This window comes from Mastigoproctus giganteus, chromosome 6 (genome assembly GCF_048544385.1).
Source record: "Mastigoproctus giganteus isolate SK-2022 chromosome 6, ASM4854438v1, whole genome shotgun sequence".
Taxonomy (NCBI): Eukaryota; Metazoa; Arthropoda; class Arachnida; order Uropygi; family Thelyphonidae; genus Mastigoproctus; species Mastigoproctus giganteus.
The window spans coordinates 155991855-156008821 of record NC_143580.1 but is presented as its reverse complement, the minus strand read 5'-3'; the positions used below and the strand labels follow the sequence as shown (position 1 = coordinate 156008821).

The 16967-nt window shown below is 36.2% G+C and overlaps 1 protein-coding gene across 1 annotated transcript in view; it reads left to right on the top strand.

Moving 5' to 3' along the window:
• Nucleotides 1-16967, top strand: part of LOC150084675 (uncharacterized) — a 284941-nt gene that overhangs the window by 179362 nt on the left and 88612 nt on the right. The window contains exon 13 of the mRNA XM_090376319.1: nt 14535-14691. Within this exon, the coding sequence (XP_090232445.1) occupies nt 14535-14691 (157 nt within the window). The remainder of the gene's footprint in view (nt 1-14534; nt 14692-16967) is intronic.

The following is a 16967-nucleotide window of genomic DNA, read 5'->3' as shown; positions in this document are numbered from 1 at the left end:
ATAATTTTGAGTACCATTTTTTGTTTGGAGGCGCACTATAGCCAGTGTAGCTTATGTACATTAAACACACACACACACACACACACACGTGCATGCACCATTTTTTGTGTACATTTTTATCCAATCAAATAGAGGCAGTTCTGTGATATAAGTACATTACGAAGCCGACCAGGCTTGGATCAGAGTAAAATGCAAAAACCTTTGGAGGTGCAATGTGGCCACAGAAGCCGATGCACCAACAACTAACAAAAAAAAAAAAGAAAAAAAAAAAGTACATTATGATACATATCTATAGTGACATACATACTATATAAGATGGGATGGATTGTAATATATACAGTATAATCTCCTTAATACAAAGTTCAAGGGACCTAAATTTTTGCGTTTTGTAATAACGAGGTTTGTAGTAACAAGGTCCCCCAAAAGTGTCAAAATTTTACCTTTATTTTTTTGGCACATACTATATATCTAAGAATAATAAAAAAATAATAGTAATAACAAAAATAAATTAATTTACATTAATAAAATAATTAAAATAAAAAATAAAGAAAACAAAAGCATTGTCTAACAATACAGTAGGATTAACACACTTTTACAGATTTTATTTCATTTGTAAGGTAAACTAAGAGAAAAGCAATTAACAGAAATGAAAATATTGTACAGTATATATTTTGATATATACAATATTTTAGTATCACGGTAAAAGAATTAATCTTAATATAAAAGGAGACATACAATCCATTAACTTTTTGATAAATTAATCTAATTTAAAGAAAGAATCCAATATTGTTTGCACAGTTTTTGTTATATATGCATTTTTAACTACAGCACAACATTATAAAATGCAATAGTTGTTTCTTTATCAACACTACTGTAGGCCAACACACTCTCTATTATGCTCAATGCATTTTGGGCATCTTTTTTAATGTGTGTGTGTGCTTCACTTTTGCTGTTGCTGGTAACAAAAACATCAGTTTTGCTTGGTGTTTAGCAGCTCTTCTGGTGTTAGCATTGCTGTGGTAGAAACTACATGTAGCTTCCCAAACTCTTTAAATTCACCAACAAAATCAAATCTACAGCTCCTTTAAATTCCCCCATTCCTCGATGTTGCTATCACATTCGTCTGCTGGACCATGTTTTTTGATGATATTCTCTCTAAAGCCACTCTTTCTGAAGCAATTGATTATTACACTTGATGCAATACAGTTCCAAGCAATAAAAAAATTACGGATAGCATCCAAGACATTCCAATTTAGCTGCAAATTGTTCCCTCCCTGCTATGTTGAGGATCAAGTACCTTATCACCCACTGCAGGATGGAAGCCTCCTCAACATTTCATGTTGAGGGAAATGAACCATAATCTGCCTGGTCCAGTGTGGGTTGGCAGATTGACCGTATTTAGCAGTCAGGGGCTACTCAAAGAGCGTGTGCTACTGCACTCCTGCTCCTGACCACTCAGCTACAGATGGAAATGGGAGGTTAAAAACAACAGCCATATATTTGTCAACTTAAGTGTCTCGGCAGAATGTGCTGTATAACGATCTAGAATCATCAAAATGTTCCTTTTTTCTGAAGCCATTCTTCTGTCCACTTTTGATAATCAGACTGAAAAATTTTGACCGTAAGCCAAGCATTTCTATTGGGCCACATAATCACAGGGAAGTTGGTTAAATTCTTTAAAACATTTTGGCTTCTGATATGCTGCATTTGAATTGCAGCGTAACAGAATAGTGTGTCTTTGTTTACTTAATTTTCCACCATGACAAGGCTCTCCTCAAACAGCAAATGTTTTGTTTGGCAATAAATTATAAAATAAACCTGTCTCATCAAGATTAAAAATATCCTTTGCTTCATATTTTTCAAGAATGGACCGTACAGAACACAACCAAAATATTTTAATATCAGAGGGCAAACTGTCGACTAATCCAGACCCACCACAAACATTTTGCGAAACCAAGTTATTCCTATCTTTAAATCTCTGGAGCCAGCTACTGCTGCATTTGAAGTTGCCAATTCCATGTTGCTGAGCCAGATAATTTGCCTTTTCTTGCAAAATCGGACCCGATATTGGTAAATTAAATGCATGCATTTGTTAGTACCACTTCAAAGTCAGTTCAAAGAACTGACCTTAATCCCGTGGAGAGCAAGGGAACGTATGTAAACAACTAAATTGTTTTTTATTTTTTGTTAATTTAACATGATGTTTTTCAAAATACAGGAACTCCCCGACTTACGTAAAGGTTGCATTCTGCGGAACGGTACGTAAGTCAATTTCCCTAAATAAGCATTTAGGGAAATTCCGCATTTGCAACTATGCGCACTGAATTTGATAGAAGCAAAAAAGCAATGTTCAACAAACATGTACACTAGTGTTCAAAGAAAGTGCATCACCTAGGAATTTCACATTTTTAATTCCCTTTTTGTGATGGTATGTTACATTAATGACTCGCATCACAAATAGAAATATAAACAAAAGATATTTATTAATAGTTAAGGCAAAGCTAAGTAATATTTCACAGGTGCTCTCCAAATATTCCAAAATGAGCATTTGCAACCTTTATACAACAGTTTTGGTAAACACGACAATTATGGCTGAAATGTTATCAGAAGCCCTCAGTTTGCTTCAGTTTATCATTTTAAGTGGAAAACAAAATAAAAAGTTCACCAGGTGCAAACTAATATTTAGTTGAACCACCTCTGGCCCTGATGACAGCAGCGCATTGACAAGATCAATTTCTGAAGATAATCAACTGATAGTTCGTCGTTCCAAGCATGAATTATGGCTTCCTGAAGTTCACAAAGGGTCTTTGGTTTCTTTCTGGCAACTGCAGATTCCACACAATGCTAACAGTTCTCTATAGGATTCGGGTCTGGGCTGTTTCCTGGCCAGCTGAGAGTTGTAATAGGCCGTTCTTCCAACCATTTTTTCACCTGTAACAAATGTTAGCAAACATTACTGTCGAACCTCTAATGCAGAAATGAAGCTAAAGTAACTACAGAAGTGTCTGCTTACACTTTTTGCCTGATGACGAAGAGCAGAGTCGTCCTGAAAGATGCAGTTATTTGCAGGTTGAAATGGTCTCTAATGGTTGGCAGCAATTTGCCTTCCAATATAGCCAGATATCCATTGGCATTTATGGAGCCTTTTATAAACTGCAGGTGACCTACTCTGCGATATGAAATGCACCCCCATATCATTTGGCTGTTATGATGTATCAAGTATATATGCCATATACTTACGTTATTCGGATGACAATTACAATTTTACGGGGTGATGCACTTTCTTTGAACACCAGTGTAAATAGAATTATTCAATTTTTTCATCTCATGCACAGAAAAAATTACAAAAATTTGAAAATTATAAAATTACAAAAAGAGAGAGGAGACAGGTATAACATCAGCAAGTTTTGCCTTTCAAGCGTTGTTAGCATTAGCATTAGTAGAGGCATTTGATGCAAGAAAGCAAACTTATGCAGCATCAGCCAAAAAAAAAAAAAAAAAAAAAAAACCACTTCCACTTCACCCCTCTGTTCGTTCAAAATACCTGTCCAGCTGAGCCTTAAACTTATTTAAGCTATCAACTTCCACGACAAGGGATGGAAGTCTGTTCCACCAACCAACCACCCGCTGGCTAAAGGCAAATTTCTGCACGTCTATCCTACATCTGTCTTTCCTCAATTTGAATTTATGCCCTCTCAGGTGATTATTCTGAGCGAGAGGAAGAATCTCATCAGCATTGAGCATGCTCAAACCATTCAAGGCTTTATACACCTCTATCAGATCACCTCGCTGGTGCCTAGTCTCCAGACACTGTAATTTGCAAAACTTAAGCCTTTCTTCGTAAGAGCACCCCTTTGTTCCATTCACTAATCTTGTTGCCCTTCTCTGTACTCGTTCCAGCAGCTCTACATCCTTCTTGAAATGAGGCCTCCAGACCTGTATACAGTACTCTAGGTGTGGCCTGACCATTGCCTTATACAAGGGAATAATCACCTCCTTATCCCTGCTAGAAAAATTCCTATATATCATTGACCATTCAAGGTTGTTGCAAGAATTAACTCTCCAGCTGATAAGTACGCCACTGTGGAGGTTGACGGCTGTGGAGATTTAGAAGGGATTTTTTTCAACACATCACAAAATTTGTCTGCAGCTGCAGAATCGGCGTGGTGACTTCCCCGCATACTTTAATGTTTTGGAAACCAGCGTGATGCTTGAACCTATTAAACCACCCGTTGCTTGCCACGAGCTTGGCTTGGGGTTTGCCGTACTTATCGTTATCTTCATAAATACTTCTTGCTTGAATGGCCATTAGATTCAGGGGCATTTTCCATCCATATTATTAATAGCTTTGCCATCTTCGATATAGCACCTGAACGCTGTTGGGTCCCGGTGCGAAATACGTTGATCCTTGAACATGTTCTTTTATATGCGCACTGTCCCTTAAAATAGTATTCACTGTTGAAGCAGCGAGACCTAATTCGTGAAATAGATGACAAACTTTGTTCTGCTTCGTACTTCTTAATTAATCATCTTCATTTCTAAATCAATTTTGTTTCGTTTCCTATCACTGCCAGTACTTGCACTTTTCATTGGTCCCTTCCTCTTCACCATTGTAATAAGTAAATAGGAATGAAGAGAAGATTCTGAAAATTTATTTCACCCTAATACCGTAACGTAAAAACCCACAGAATTCCAGCTGTCGGTATTATAGCAAATGCAATAAGATTGAGTTTACTACCCATTTATAACAGATTGCACTAACAGAAAAGCCCAAAAAACCGGAAAGTACAAATTGTTTTATGGTAGTGACCTCCAGAAATGTGTTTTAGAAAAATATCACAAAGGCATTCAAAATTGATTCTTGTAACGGAACATATGATAACGATGAAAGTGTTGTGCAATTTCCATTATAAAAATGACCTTTTAGAGAGATAAATAGCTTAGTTATAGTGAAAATTTCAACTTCCAATGTCTTGGAACAAATTACCAAAAAAAAAAAAAAAAAAAGCAATGCGTTATTGGGTTCACGTTATGATATTTTCATGATACCTCCATTTATTCCTACGGGATGCAAAATACGTTTTCATGATTTTTTTAAGTTTGCACCGGCCAGCAAAGACTTACATAAAATTGAATTTCCATAAGTCGAGTATTACGTAAAGTCGGGGAGTTCCTGTACACTTATGTTGTAGCTACTATAAACTGGTTTTGTTTACACAAAAATAATTTCTAATAAGTTAGTGCCATCCTTCAGGAAGCAGTGAATCGGGTGGCCAGAGGCAATAGCAGGGCCAATAATTAGACAGCTGTGCTGAGATTTGTATTAAACATACAAAATAATATATATTTCTCACGGGGTGAAAACAAACTTTGTAATACATATTAACCGAACTTTGTAATAAATGAATTTTTTTTTGTATAGAAAAGCCTATCCTTTCACAGGGGAATGGTATATACTTCATATAAATGAGTACTTTGTATAAATCAAGTTTGTATTAACAAGATTTTACTGTATTATATTCTAGTATAAAACTTTTGGCATCTTTAGGCTTTTATCTTTGAACTTATGCACTTATCCAATAAGTGCATAAGGTGTTGAAATGCTGGATGGTGTTGTTTGGGAAGAACATTCTCCATAATGACACTAGATTGGTGAATTTCATTTTGGATGGGAGTAGCTGGTTCTGCTGGTTACTATATTTGTTTTTGGAAGTACAATAATACCTTGGAGGGGAAGATGGAGGATCATGCCTAAACTGACCAGAAGAATAGATTTTGAGATGATGAATGGGTTCCCTCCCAAATAGTTCAGCTACCACAGAATCCAAATATCCCATCATTAGAAATTTGTAAAATTCAATTTCAAGTTCAGAATTTGGATTTTAAAAAGTCTCCAGCATTTTTAAAAGTCAAAATGTGGCTGCTATGAATGTAGAAAGTCTCCATGTCAAATGGAACATATGTGTGACATACAAGGACAAATACTACTATTTCAGAGTAATAATGACTACAGGTTGCACTATCTGTGTGTACATTGTGATGCATGAAAGAAAATGTATAGTGGCATTCATAGTGACAGGTGAGCCAGTATATTTGGTATAGAGAGTTTCTTGATGTACCTATGCTATGAGAGTACAGGATGATATGCAGTGTGGATATGTAGATATGTTGAAAATCCAGAAAAAACTGAAAAATGGAACTGAACTTTCTGCACCTGATTCATTATGAAACTAATGGAAATATATTCCTGGATCATAATCATGAGTGAGAATCTGCATTATTACATCAGAGGGCAAACTGTGCAATGTGTGGTGGTAAATGTTGTTTTCATAGCAAAAAAAAATTCAAGAATTTCAAAAGCAGATCATGCTGATGTTGTTATTCAACTTGTAGGGTCATTTCCCACCAGAAAAGGCAAATGAGTTGAATGATATTTACTCTTTGGTGAAATTTACATAAGAAAGTAAGTTTGAATCTTTTGAGGAATATTAAGGAGTCAGATTGCCATAAAGTAAGCAATATAATGATCTCAATGAGCATTTGTTAGAAAAGCTGAAGAGGTTAAAGGAGAGCAATGATCCAGGAGTTGATAGTATCTATTCAGTAATAATTAAAAAGGCTGCATGTGAATGTATCAAACCATTGTGAATGTTAATGAGAATTTCATACTCTTGGATAATTCCCTTGGACTGGAGAAGTACTAGTATCTCTCCATTCCACAAAGAATGTCGTCTCCTCATTTCTTACCACAGAAGTCAAACTTCTATAGTTTGATTGCTGTGGTAAGGAAGATTATGGAATCTGTAGTTAAGAATGTGGTTCTGGACCATCTTAACAAGAATGGTATTCTTGGATAGATCCCAGCATGGGTTTGTTAAGAGAAGGTCATACCTGACCAATTTGATAAATTACTATGATTAGTCATTAAACAGTTGGATGCAACTAGGTTTTGATATTATATGTCTAGTTGGAAAGTTGCTATATAACTGAAAAGTTGGGGTAACTGGTAAGATCCTACACTGGATTGCAAGCTGGCTGAAAGCCAAGAGACAGTGGGTTGTTGTAAATGGTCACTCTTCAGAATGGATCAGTGTAACAAGCAGCATCCTTTATGGTTCAGTTAACTTATTTCCTTTCCTATTTATATCTTTATTTCCCCTTCCTATTTCTAATTTTCATAAATGATATTGATATTCAAATCATCAGCTTCCTTTGAAAGCTGATGATTTGAAGATGGGAAGGGTGGTTCACAACCTGAGCCAGATAAGGATACTTCAAAAAGACTTGGATTGGTTGCATATATAGTCTGAAAAATGGCAACTAAAATTTAATGCTTCTAAATGTAAGGTCATGTATTTAAGGAACAGAAACCTGGTGTTGTGTATAAGTTGGTGGGGGGGGGAAGATGCCAAATTTTTTTTTCTTTTTTTTTTTTTTTCCTTCAAGATGAAAAAGACTTTGATGTAGATTTATAGGACCTTGCCAGTAGGGAGAAAGATGCCATTATCCCTCTTTACAAGATGATGGTCAGACTGCATTTGCAATATTGTATTCAGGCCTAGAAACCACACTTAAAAAATACACAAAACTTCTGGAGAGAGTTCAAAGAAGAGCAGTCAGATTACTAATGAATGCAAATTGATTCACATCTGAAGAATGGCTTATGGGGTGCGGACTGCAAAATTTGAAACTAGACAAAGTAGGAATCTGATTGTAGTGTATAAGATGCTGAAGGCATTGAGTAAAAATTAAAATTTCATGTATTGGAGTGAAACAGTCACATTCGTTTGGTACTATACCTTCCAAGGTAATTTGAAAATTGTATGCCTCTCTGCATTAAATTTTTGTCTTTAGGGCACCTTGATACTTCCACTGATGGCAGCCGCAGTGTTTGGGCTTATGCTTATGTTAAAGACAATGCTGTAATCCAAGTCAGCCTAAATTGCTAATATCATTTTATTCAAATATGCCAAGTGGTGGATGGAAGAAAAACTTCCAATTAAACATGTAAAGAAGATTGTGTACCTTTTTGTTTGTCCCACACAATATAGTATTAAAGATTGTAGAAGTTATATATCAATGCAGATATTGAAATAATTTGAAAATTTATGCTTTTCTATGTTCAATTTCTATATTCAGGATACTTTAGTCTCTCCTGTGATAGCAGTTGGCTTTCAGCCTCAAAGGCTTGAGTTTATATTCAGTTATGCTCATCCACTATATGTTGTACTGTGTAGGCAAATGACCTGATATGAAGCATTAAAGACACATCTGTTTATCCTTATGCATTTAATTGGAAGGTTTTCTTCCATGTGACTGGAGGAAGTCCAAATAGTGTGTATACACGGGTTGGAATTATTGAGGCCATGTTATGTCAAGTAGCAGGCGTCTCCGTAGCCAGGTGGGCAGGAGCAGCAGTGTAGCACACGCTTCTTGATTAGACTGGGGTTCAAGCACGTGCCCACCAAATACGGAGGATGCGGAAAGGTCAGGGAATGACCACCGCATATCCCTGGAGCAATATGGCCTTAGTTGCTAATGCTCCTAAAAACCAAATAACAAACAAACATGTCAAGTAGCTAGGCATATTTTTGCTGTGGGTATCCAAAAATTTTATCACTTCATGCAACATGTTCCTCACCTCTATTTTTACTTTATTTGCTGAATGCATCATGACTAGTCAAAAGTAAAAGTATAAATTTATCTGCAAAAAGATCTAAACCTCCCAAAAATTTCTTCATTCATTTCAAAAATATGTGGTCTCAGCTCCAATCTCAGTGATGTCCATTTCCACTTACAATCTGCCAAGCTCCACTTACTTTTTCTAACAGAATCCCAATTATTGGTTGACTCAACCACCGCTCATTTCATTTGTTGCTAATTATTTTCTGCACAATTCCTTTCGCTTCAAAGGTGGCACTTGTGTATATATCCACTCTGATGTTCCCAGTAAAAACTTACTAATTTGGAATCTCCTCTTTTCTGCCTTCTCTGGCTTAAAACCTCTTTACTTATTCTTTCAGATTTCTCTGTTGCCTCTATCATTCTCCAAACTCAGTTAATCGCTTAGAGATCTTTAACGTGTTGACTGCTATGGCTTATTTGGGTGAATGGGGCTCCGACACCAATCTGAGTTAGGCATGTTAAATTATTCAAAACCCAAATTATAATATATATATATTCATCATCAAAACTTCTAAAAATAGCTTATTGTTGTAAAAAAAAGCTTCTCGAATTATCTCAGATGGCGTGTGTAATAGAAAATTCCTCGCGGAAGCCCACTACAAGTTAACTCGAGACGTTTTGTTACCTGTAGAATTTTCCGTATATGAGTCAGCGGTGTGCATAAATCCATAGTAGTGACAGGGACTGTGCCGTGTGTGTATGTTGTATTTACTAATTTACGTGTTTCTAAAAAAAAACAAAAGAACCTAAAACATGAATAAGAAGAGACCACTGACCGAAGAGCAGCTTGAGCTGTATGCTAATATGAGTGACCCGGAATTTGAAGAGATTTTTGATGAGCCGTACAGTTCTGGTTCCGACAATGAAAATTATGAACATTTAATGATTCAAGTGAGTATAGCGAAGGTGAAGCCAGCTCCCAGCCTGAAAATAATCCTAATTCTCTGCAGGAAAGTACGTCAAATAATAATAATTTGTGGAATGAAATAGCACAAGATCCTCCACAATTTATTTTTGAAGAGAACATTGGTTTGGAAATGGACACAACAGAACTTAGTGTACAAAAATTGGTAGAGCTATATTTTTCAGAACAATTTCTTATCTTATTAATGGAACAAAGTAATTTATACGCTAGGCAAGAAACTGAAAAATGTGGACAATTGCAAAAATATGCCAGGTCATCAAAATGGAAGGACACGGACATTTCAGAAATGAAAGTGTTTCTTGAACTTTTGTTACAAATGGGTCCTTGTTCTTTTCCTTCAATAGAGCATTACTGGAGTACAAGTGCATTCTACAATGTTATGGTTTGGCAATCATTTATGAGTCGAAATAGATTCCAGTTGATATTATGATATTTTCACTTTGTTCATTTCATTAACATTTCAATAATGTTATACGCAATAATTATGTACCGAATAAAAACATCTGTATTGACAAGTCAATGATGTTGCGGCATGGGAGACTGAATTTCCGCCAGTACATAAAAAATAAGCACAAATACGGAATCAAACTTTACGAACTGTGTGAGTCCAATGGCCTTGTTATGAAAATAAAAATTTACTCAGGTAAATCAGAAGAAACTGAACAAAACATAGGTCATACTGCTGAAGTTGTGCTATAATTGCTTGAGGACTATTTAGACAAAGGGATATGTAGTGTATATGGACAATTTTTATAATTCTGTTGCTCTGACGAAATTGAATTGTTGTCTGCTCGAAAAACTTATGTATGTGGAATATTACGCACCAACAGAAAAGAAAATCCAAAAGATCTGGTGATGAGAAAATTGAAGAAAGGAGAAGTTTCATGACAGCGAAATGGCCCTGTTGTAGTTTGTAAGTGGAGGGATAAGAGAAGTTCTCACTATTTCTAACAAACATGTTGTTCAAATGGTCGAGGTACGTAACCGGAATGGAAAATTTTCGAGAAAACCCAACATAATTCGAGATTACAATAGTGGAATGTCCAGCATAGATCGATCAGATCAAATGCTCTCGTATTGTTCAGTGCTAAGAAAAATCATCAGATAGCAAAAAAATTTCATTACATATTTTAGAAATATATATACATAACACATACATCCTTTTCTGTCAAGTTACAGGTTCCACCATAAAATCTCTAAAGTTCAGAGAAACATTAATTGAATCTTTGATTGGAGAAAAAATTCTAAATGTTCCAAAGAAGATTAAGTCTGAATGCGACGTTCATTATTTAGAGGCAATACCACCAACTGAAAAAAAGCATACCCAACTAAGCAGTGTCGAGTATGTACCAGAAATAAAAAATGCTATTATTGTCCAGTGTACAAAGAAAAGCCTGCTTTTTGTATAGAAGAATGTTTCAAGAAATATCACAAATAAACTATATTATTTTTGTAAGTTTTAGTAATACACTTTTCTTTATGTATTTGTAATTTTTTTTTTTTTTTTTTTTTTTTTTTTTGTGAATAAATTTTCTGTTTTCTGACGCCATGGTTGATTTTTCATTCTTATCCTAGAACCCCACTATCCATCAATTGCATGTATTTGCTACAAATATACACTCATAGCTGTGCCTGAAAGGCAAGTCATATCAGTCCGAGTTAACTTGTAGGTCATTTCGTACTTGGCGTCCTGGGTCAGATCGCCAAGTACGAGTTAACTTGTATTTGGCAGTCAATGTGATAACTTCCTTTCTTTGAAACTCTGCTTTCTCCAATCCAACTTTCCTAACAGTGACGTAATTTTCCTTGGATCTCTTAATGTTCACAACTCCAGCTGGGCTCAGTTTTTGAGTCACACAGATAATTGATCAATGCAATTACTAATGACCACACAAATTGTTCATTTACCTACCTACCAGAATACCAGATGATCATAAGTACACATCCTAATTCGTGACTGTTTTCTCAAAAATAACTGTTTGGAATATACATAGCCAAGATGAGTAGCCCACTAGAAACCTCAGATCACAACTTGTTGATGATGTTTTCTCCAATGAAGTCCTTTATTCCACACTCCACCTTAAAATCTCATTCTCTATATAAATCTTGGTTTTCCAATTAATGTGCTAAGGATGTTCAAGATAAGAATGTAGGATATCACAGTTAGCTTGCATCCAAATCTCCAGATTCATTTTAAGCTTTCACTAAAGCTCGCAACAATTGTAAAGAAGTTATTAATCATTACCTACCTACCAGACTAATCCAAACTAAATTGTGAACAGGGTAAGAGTAGAAAACTGGCTTCTTGTCCAAATGGTAGTTAAGCATTCTGGCCTCTTGCCAAAACTTTTGGCTAAATCCTGATAGCATTTGTTTGCTTGTTCTCAAACCTGTGCTCCAGATCTTGCTCTTCTTCTGTGTCACCTTTTTACACTTTCTTATTCCACTGATAATTTTTTTTCTGCTTGTAAATTTGCTCATATCCAACCAGTTTCTAAAAGGGTGACAGATCCCTCCAATCTGATTATCATTCCATTGCCCTTACTGCTATTCCTTCCAAAGCAATGGAGAAATTCATTAGCTGCCAACTCCTAAACTATCTTAACCTTCCTTCTGATCAATGATCGCTAATATGGATTCTGTCAGTGTTGATCCACTGTTGAAAGATTGGCTTATGATACCCATCTGTGAAAAAATTCAGTGGAAATGTTTGGTGAAACTCAAGCAATTGCTGTTGCCATTTCTAAGGCTTCTGATTGTGTTTGGCATAAAGGTCTTCTAAACAAGCTCACTCCTTTTAGTTGTTTTTTTCTGTTACCACTCTCTGCAGATGATGGTAGATGGCTCTATCTTCTGACTTCTTCACTAATGCTGGTATTCTTCAAGGTTCAGTTCTTTCCCCTGCTCTTTTCCTCTTGTATATTAATAACCTTCTTCCACTGACTGGAAATCCTAACCACACTTTTGCTAATGATACACATTCTGTGTCATCTTCTAGTTTGGTGCCTCCATAGCCAGGTGGGAAGGAGCAGCATTGTGTAGCACACGCTTCTTGATTAGACCGGGGTTCGAGCCTGTAACCACCAAATACGGAGGATGCGGAAAGGTCAGGGAATGACCACCGCATATTCCCGGAGAAATATGGCCTTAGTTGCTAATGCTCCTAAAAAAACCAAATAACTAACAAAATCTTCTAGTTTGAGAAACTTTTACCTTGCTCTGCACAAACAGTTGCAAATATCCACTGCCAATTCCTTAAATGCTGATCTTCTGGTAATTCTTCAGTGGGGCAAAGATAACTTAGTTCATTTCAATCCTTCTAAAATTCTGTCCTATTTTATATCTCACAAAAAGGAATCTACTCCTATACTTTTCTTTGATACTCAGAATTCTAGACAAAATCACATATTTCTATTACAGAATGACCCTGACTTGACTTCTAATCTCTCTCTCTCTCTCTCTGCGTAAGCACATCATAAATATTGCCTTCTCTGCATCTAGAAAACTCAGTTTTCTCTTTTGTTCTTGGCATTACTTTTCTTCTTTATATTAAAAATGATGAGAATGAAAAAAAAAAGAAACTGACTCTATAAATCTAAAATCAGCCCTACCATGGAATGCCCCCCCCCCCACAAAAAAAAAAAAAAAAGTCTCTCCAGGATTTATCTCATCCCCCACTCCCTTCCAAACTAATTTGAACATGTGCTGCAACCAGTCAGCAGCAGCATCCATTTATTGTCCAACTTCAAGTTCACAGAAAAGTTTTCTTCCTCCTGTATCCTTTCAACTTCTGTTTTCTGAACAACCTTACTTTGCATGTATTTTCTAAAAATTACCACCTACAGAAATTCAAGTCCAATGTCAACAAGTATCTTCAGTCTTCTCAACTTCAACCCATGCATGGTATTAAGTACTATAGGTTCTAATACTGTTTGTGGTTGGGATTTTCATAAAAAAACAAAAAAGTGCTGTGTGGCTACTGACAGAACTTTGACACATGATTCACTGATCCATGTGCATTTGTTAATAGATGTCACACATTGTCTGATGATAGACCAGCAAGTTTTAGACAGATGGTGGAGTCACCTTTTTGTTGATGCCTTTTGTATAAACTGATATTAGCAATTTAGAGTGACCTTTGGATCATGGTGTTGTCACCAGTTGGGTATAAATCAAAGTCTTTGATGGTTGAAAGTTAGCTGCCATCACTGGCAGGGGCAAAGTGTCCCAAGACATAAATCGAATGTAGAGATAAATGGTTTTTGGATTGTTCCAATACCTGTGCTGAAATTACCATTCAAGATGATCTGCAGTGTGCGAAGTTATCATTTTGTTACAGGTAGTGTGCAACCTATACCCCCCACGAGTCCCTACTATGAGGTGGCTGATCATTCTTTGTTGTTATTATTTGGTTTTAGGAGCATTAGCAACTAAGGCCATATTGCTCCAGGGATATGCGGTGGTCATTCCCCGACCTTTCCGCATCCTCCATATTTGGTGGTCACCAGCTCGAACCCCGGTCTAATCAAGAAGAGTGTGCTATGCACTGCTGCTCCTGCCCACCTGGCTACTGAGGCGCCATCATCCTTTGTATAGTTCAGACTTTTGTCGCAGCTTACAAGTTTTTACTAAAGAAATGAAGATGTGAAAGAGGTCATCCTAAATATTTCCAGCAGTGAAAGATTGATCCAAGGTATAAAAAATTGGGTAGATAGGTACTTAAACAGATAAAAATTAATTTGTGAAATATGTATCTCTGATTGGTAAGGAAATAAACCTTGTTTTAATATGACTTACCCTTTTAGTTTTAGAATTAGTGATTTCTATGGTATTCATTTTCAGCCATTTTTATTACAGGTTTAAATTATAAGAAAAAAATTGCCAAAACATTTTCATATGCAAAATAATATTTCATATCATTTAGTTACTTCCTGTTCCAACACCACCTAAGACTCCTCCCGACTGTCAAGATGAACTTCCTACACCTAACAGTACACCGTCACCAATCCAGGAAGAACCCGAGTTGCCTGCACTTCTATCATTTTCAGATTCTGAAGAAGAAGAAGAATGCAAAGATGCAGGTGACTAGAGTTCTCTGAGAATATATATATATATTATGTATAATTTTAGACTAATGCATATTATGGCATAGGACCAGATATTATGTGAGATGAGATGAATTGTTCAACTGCAGTGTGGGCAGATTAAGCCTATATGCTGTTGGCTAATGATACGAGTGCATAAAGGAGTAATTTAATAACAACATTTTTTTCCCATGTTTAATCTAATGCTGAAAACTAAAAATAATATTACCATCAATCCATTTATGCACTTGGATATTCCTCTGCTACTCAGTGGGGGCTTTGAGCAGAGAAATGCCCAAACAAAATGAATGACTCTTGCATACCCATAATGAAACAGGTATACATTATTTTGTTTGGTCATTTCTCTGCTTTAAGCTCCTGATCAGTGGCAGAGTAAGGTTGATGTGGATGAACAGATTCATGGTAATATTATCTTTAGTTTTCATATTAATTTTAGTTCTTAACATTAGATTAAAAATAGGCGAATTTGTCTTCAGGCATACATATGCAGCCTGTGTGTGACAATAGCTTTCCCGGATTCAGACATTTCACATGCTAGTATAGAATCTGTATGGTGTGAGATAGTTGGAAATAAAGGTATAATGCAAGTAGGAGTAATCTACAGACCAGGTGATTGTGAAGATTATGACGAAAGCCTCTACATGCAAATGGAATGGGCAAGTAAGCGTCAATGTTTTATTATGGGTGATTTTAATTTGCCTCTAATTAATTGGAGAAAATGGGAAGGAAACTCGACATGGAGAACAAAATTTTTAAATCAACTAGATGACATGTTATTTGTATCAACATGTCAGGGAAAGTACTAGAGAAAATAATCTCCTAGACCTCATCATCACCCATGAATCAGATTACATAACAGGGCTGACAGTAGAGGAAACCAGTAGCAGGAAGTGGTCACAGAGTTCTACGGTGGATGATGAAGAGAGAGGTAGCAGTAGTAAAAGGCAAAGGAATGGGTTATAATTTCAGAAAAGGAAATTAATGTCTTAAGGTTCTACCTGGCCTCGGTTAACAGGTAGATATCGCGTAGAGAATGAATACAATTGAACTGTGGTATGCTTTTAAAACATTTATCACAGACGCCTTGAATATGTATTTACCATTAAAAAAATACTCCACGAGGAGGGCTCCAAGTTGGATGAATGGTGAAGTTGCCCCATTACTTGAGCAGAAAAAGGTGGCATGGAAAAGTTACAGAGCAATAAAAAGTGCTGAAGCCTATAACAGCTACAAGATGATCTGTAATAAAGCCACAGAAAAGGTTTGACAGGCAAAGGCAGTTTATGAGAAATCGCTAGCAAACAGAGCAAAGAGGGGGAATAAGGAATTCTTCACGTCAGAAAAATGGCAGCTATGCTGTAATCCAACAAAGTGTAAGGTATTATCCTTGGGAAACAGTAATCCCAAAATAACTTATTCATTTGGTGGAGTTCAACTAAACCCAGTACTGGAAGAAAGGGACTTGGGTGTTACGATACAGTTAGACATGAAATTCTCTTAGCATTATAAACAGGTTGCAGGGAAGGCCCATGGTGTGTCCTATCGATGATCTATCGAACTTTTGAAAGTAGAGATAGGGATGTGATAATCCCATTATATATGGCTTTTGTTAGACCACACTTGGAACACCTAAAGAAAGACATCGAGCTTCATGAAAGGGTGCAAAGACGGGTAACTCGCCTGGTGAGATCGGCAAAAGGGCGTCCTTATGAAGAAAGACTTCGAATATGTGGGTTGCAGAGTTTGGAAACTAGACACCTTAGAGGAGATTTGATTGAGGTGTTTAAGGCTCTGAGAGACATCAGTAAAATGAATGAGGATGAAATTTTCAAGATTATAAATGATGCTAGAACTAGGGGACATAAATTCAAGTTACAGAGGAAGATGTTTAGATTGGACTGTAGGAAGTTTTATTTTAGCCAGTGAGTTATAAATTACTGGAATAAGTTGCCTACATGGGTGGTAGAGGCTGAGAGTTTGGGGAAATTCAAAGGTCATCTGGATAGTACCTTCGGGTGAGGGAAACACATAGGATGATAGGTTTAATTTCCTTTCCTTTTATTAATTATTAGGTTTTTTTTTTTTTTTTTTTTGGCTGGTGCAGCATAAGCCATAGGCTTTCTTGCATCATGCTGCCATTACTAATACTAATATCATTAGTATTAGTATTAGTAATACTAATATCATTAGTCAACACCATATAGGATTAATCCACATGTATTGCAAATGCATATTATGGCTGGGAGTCAAAT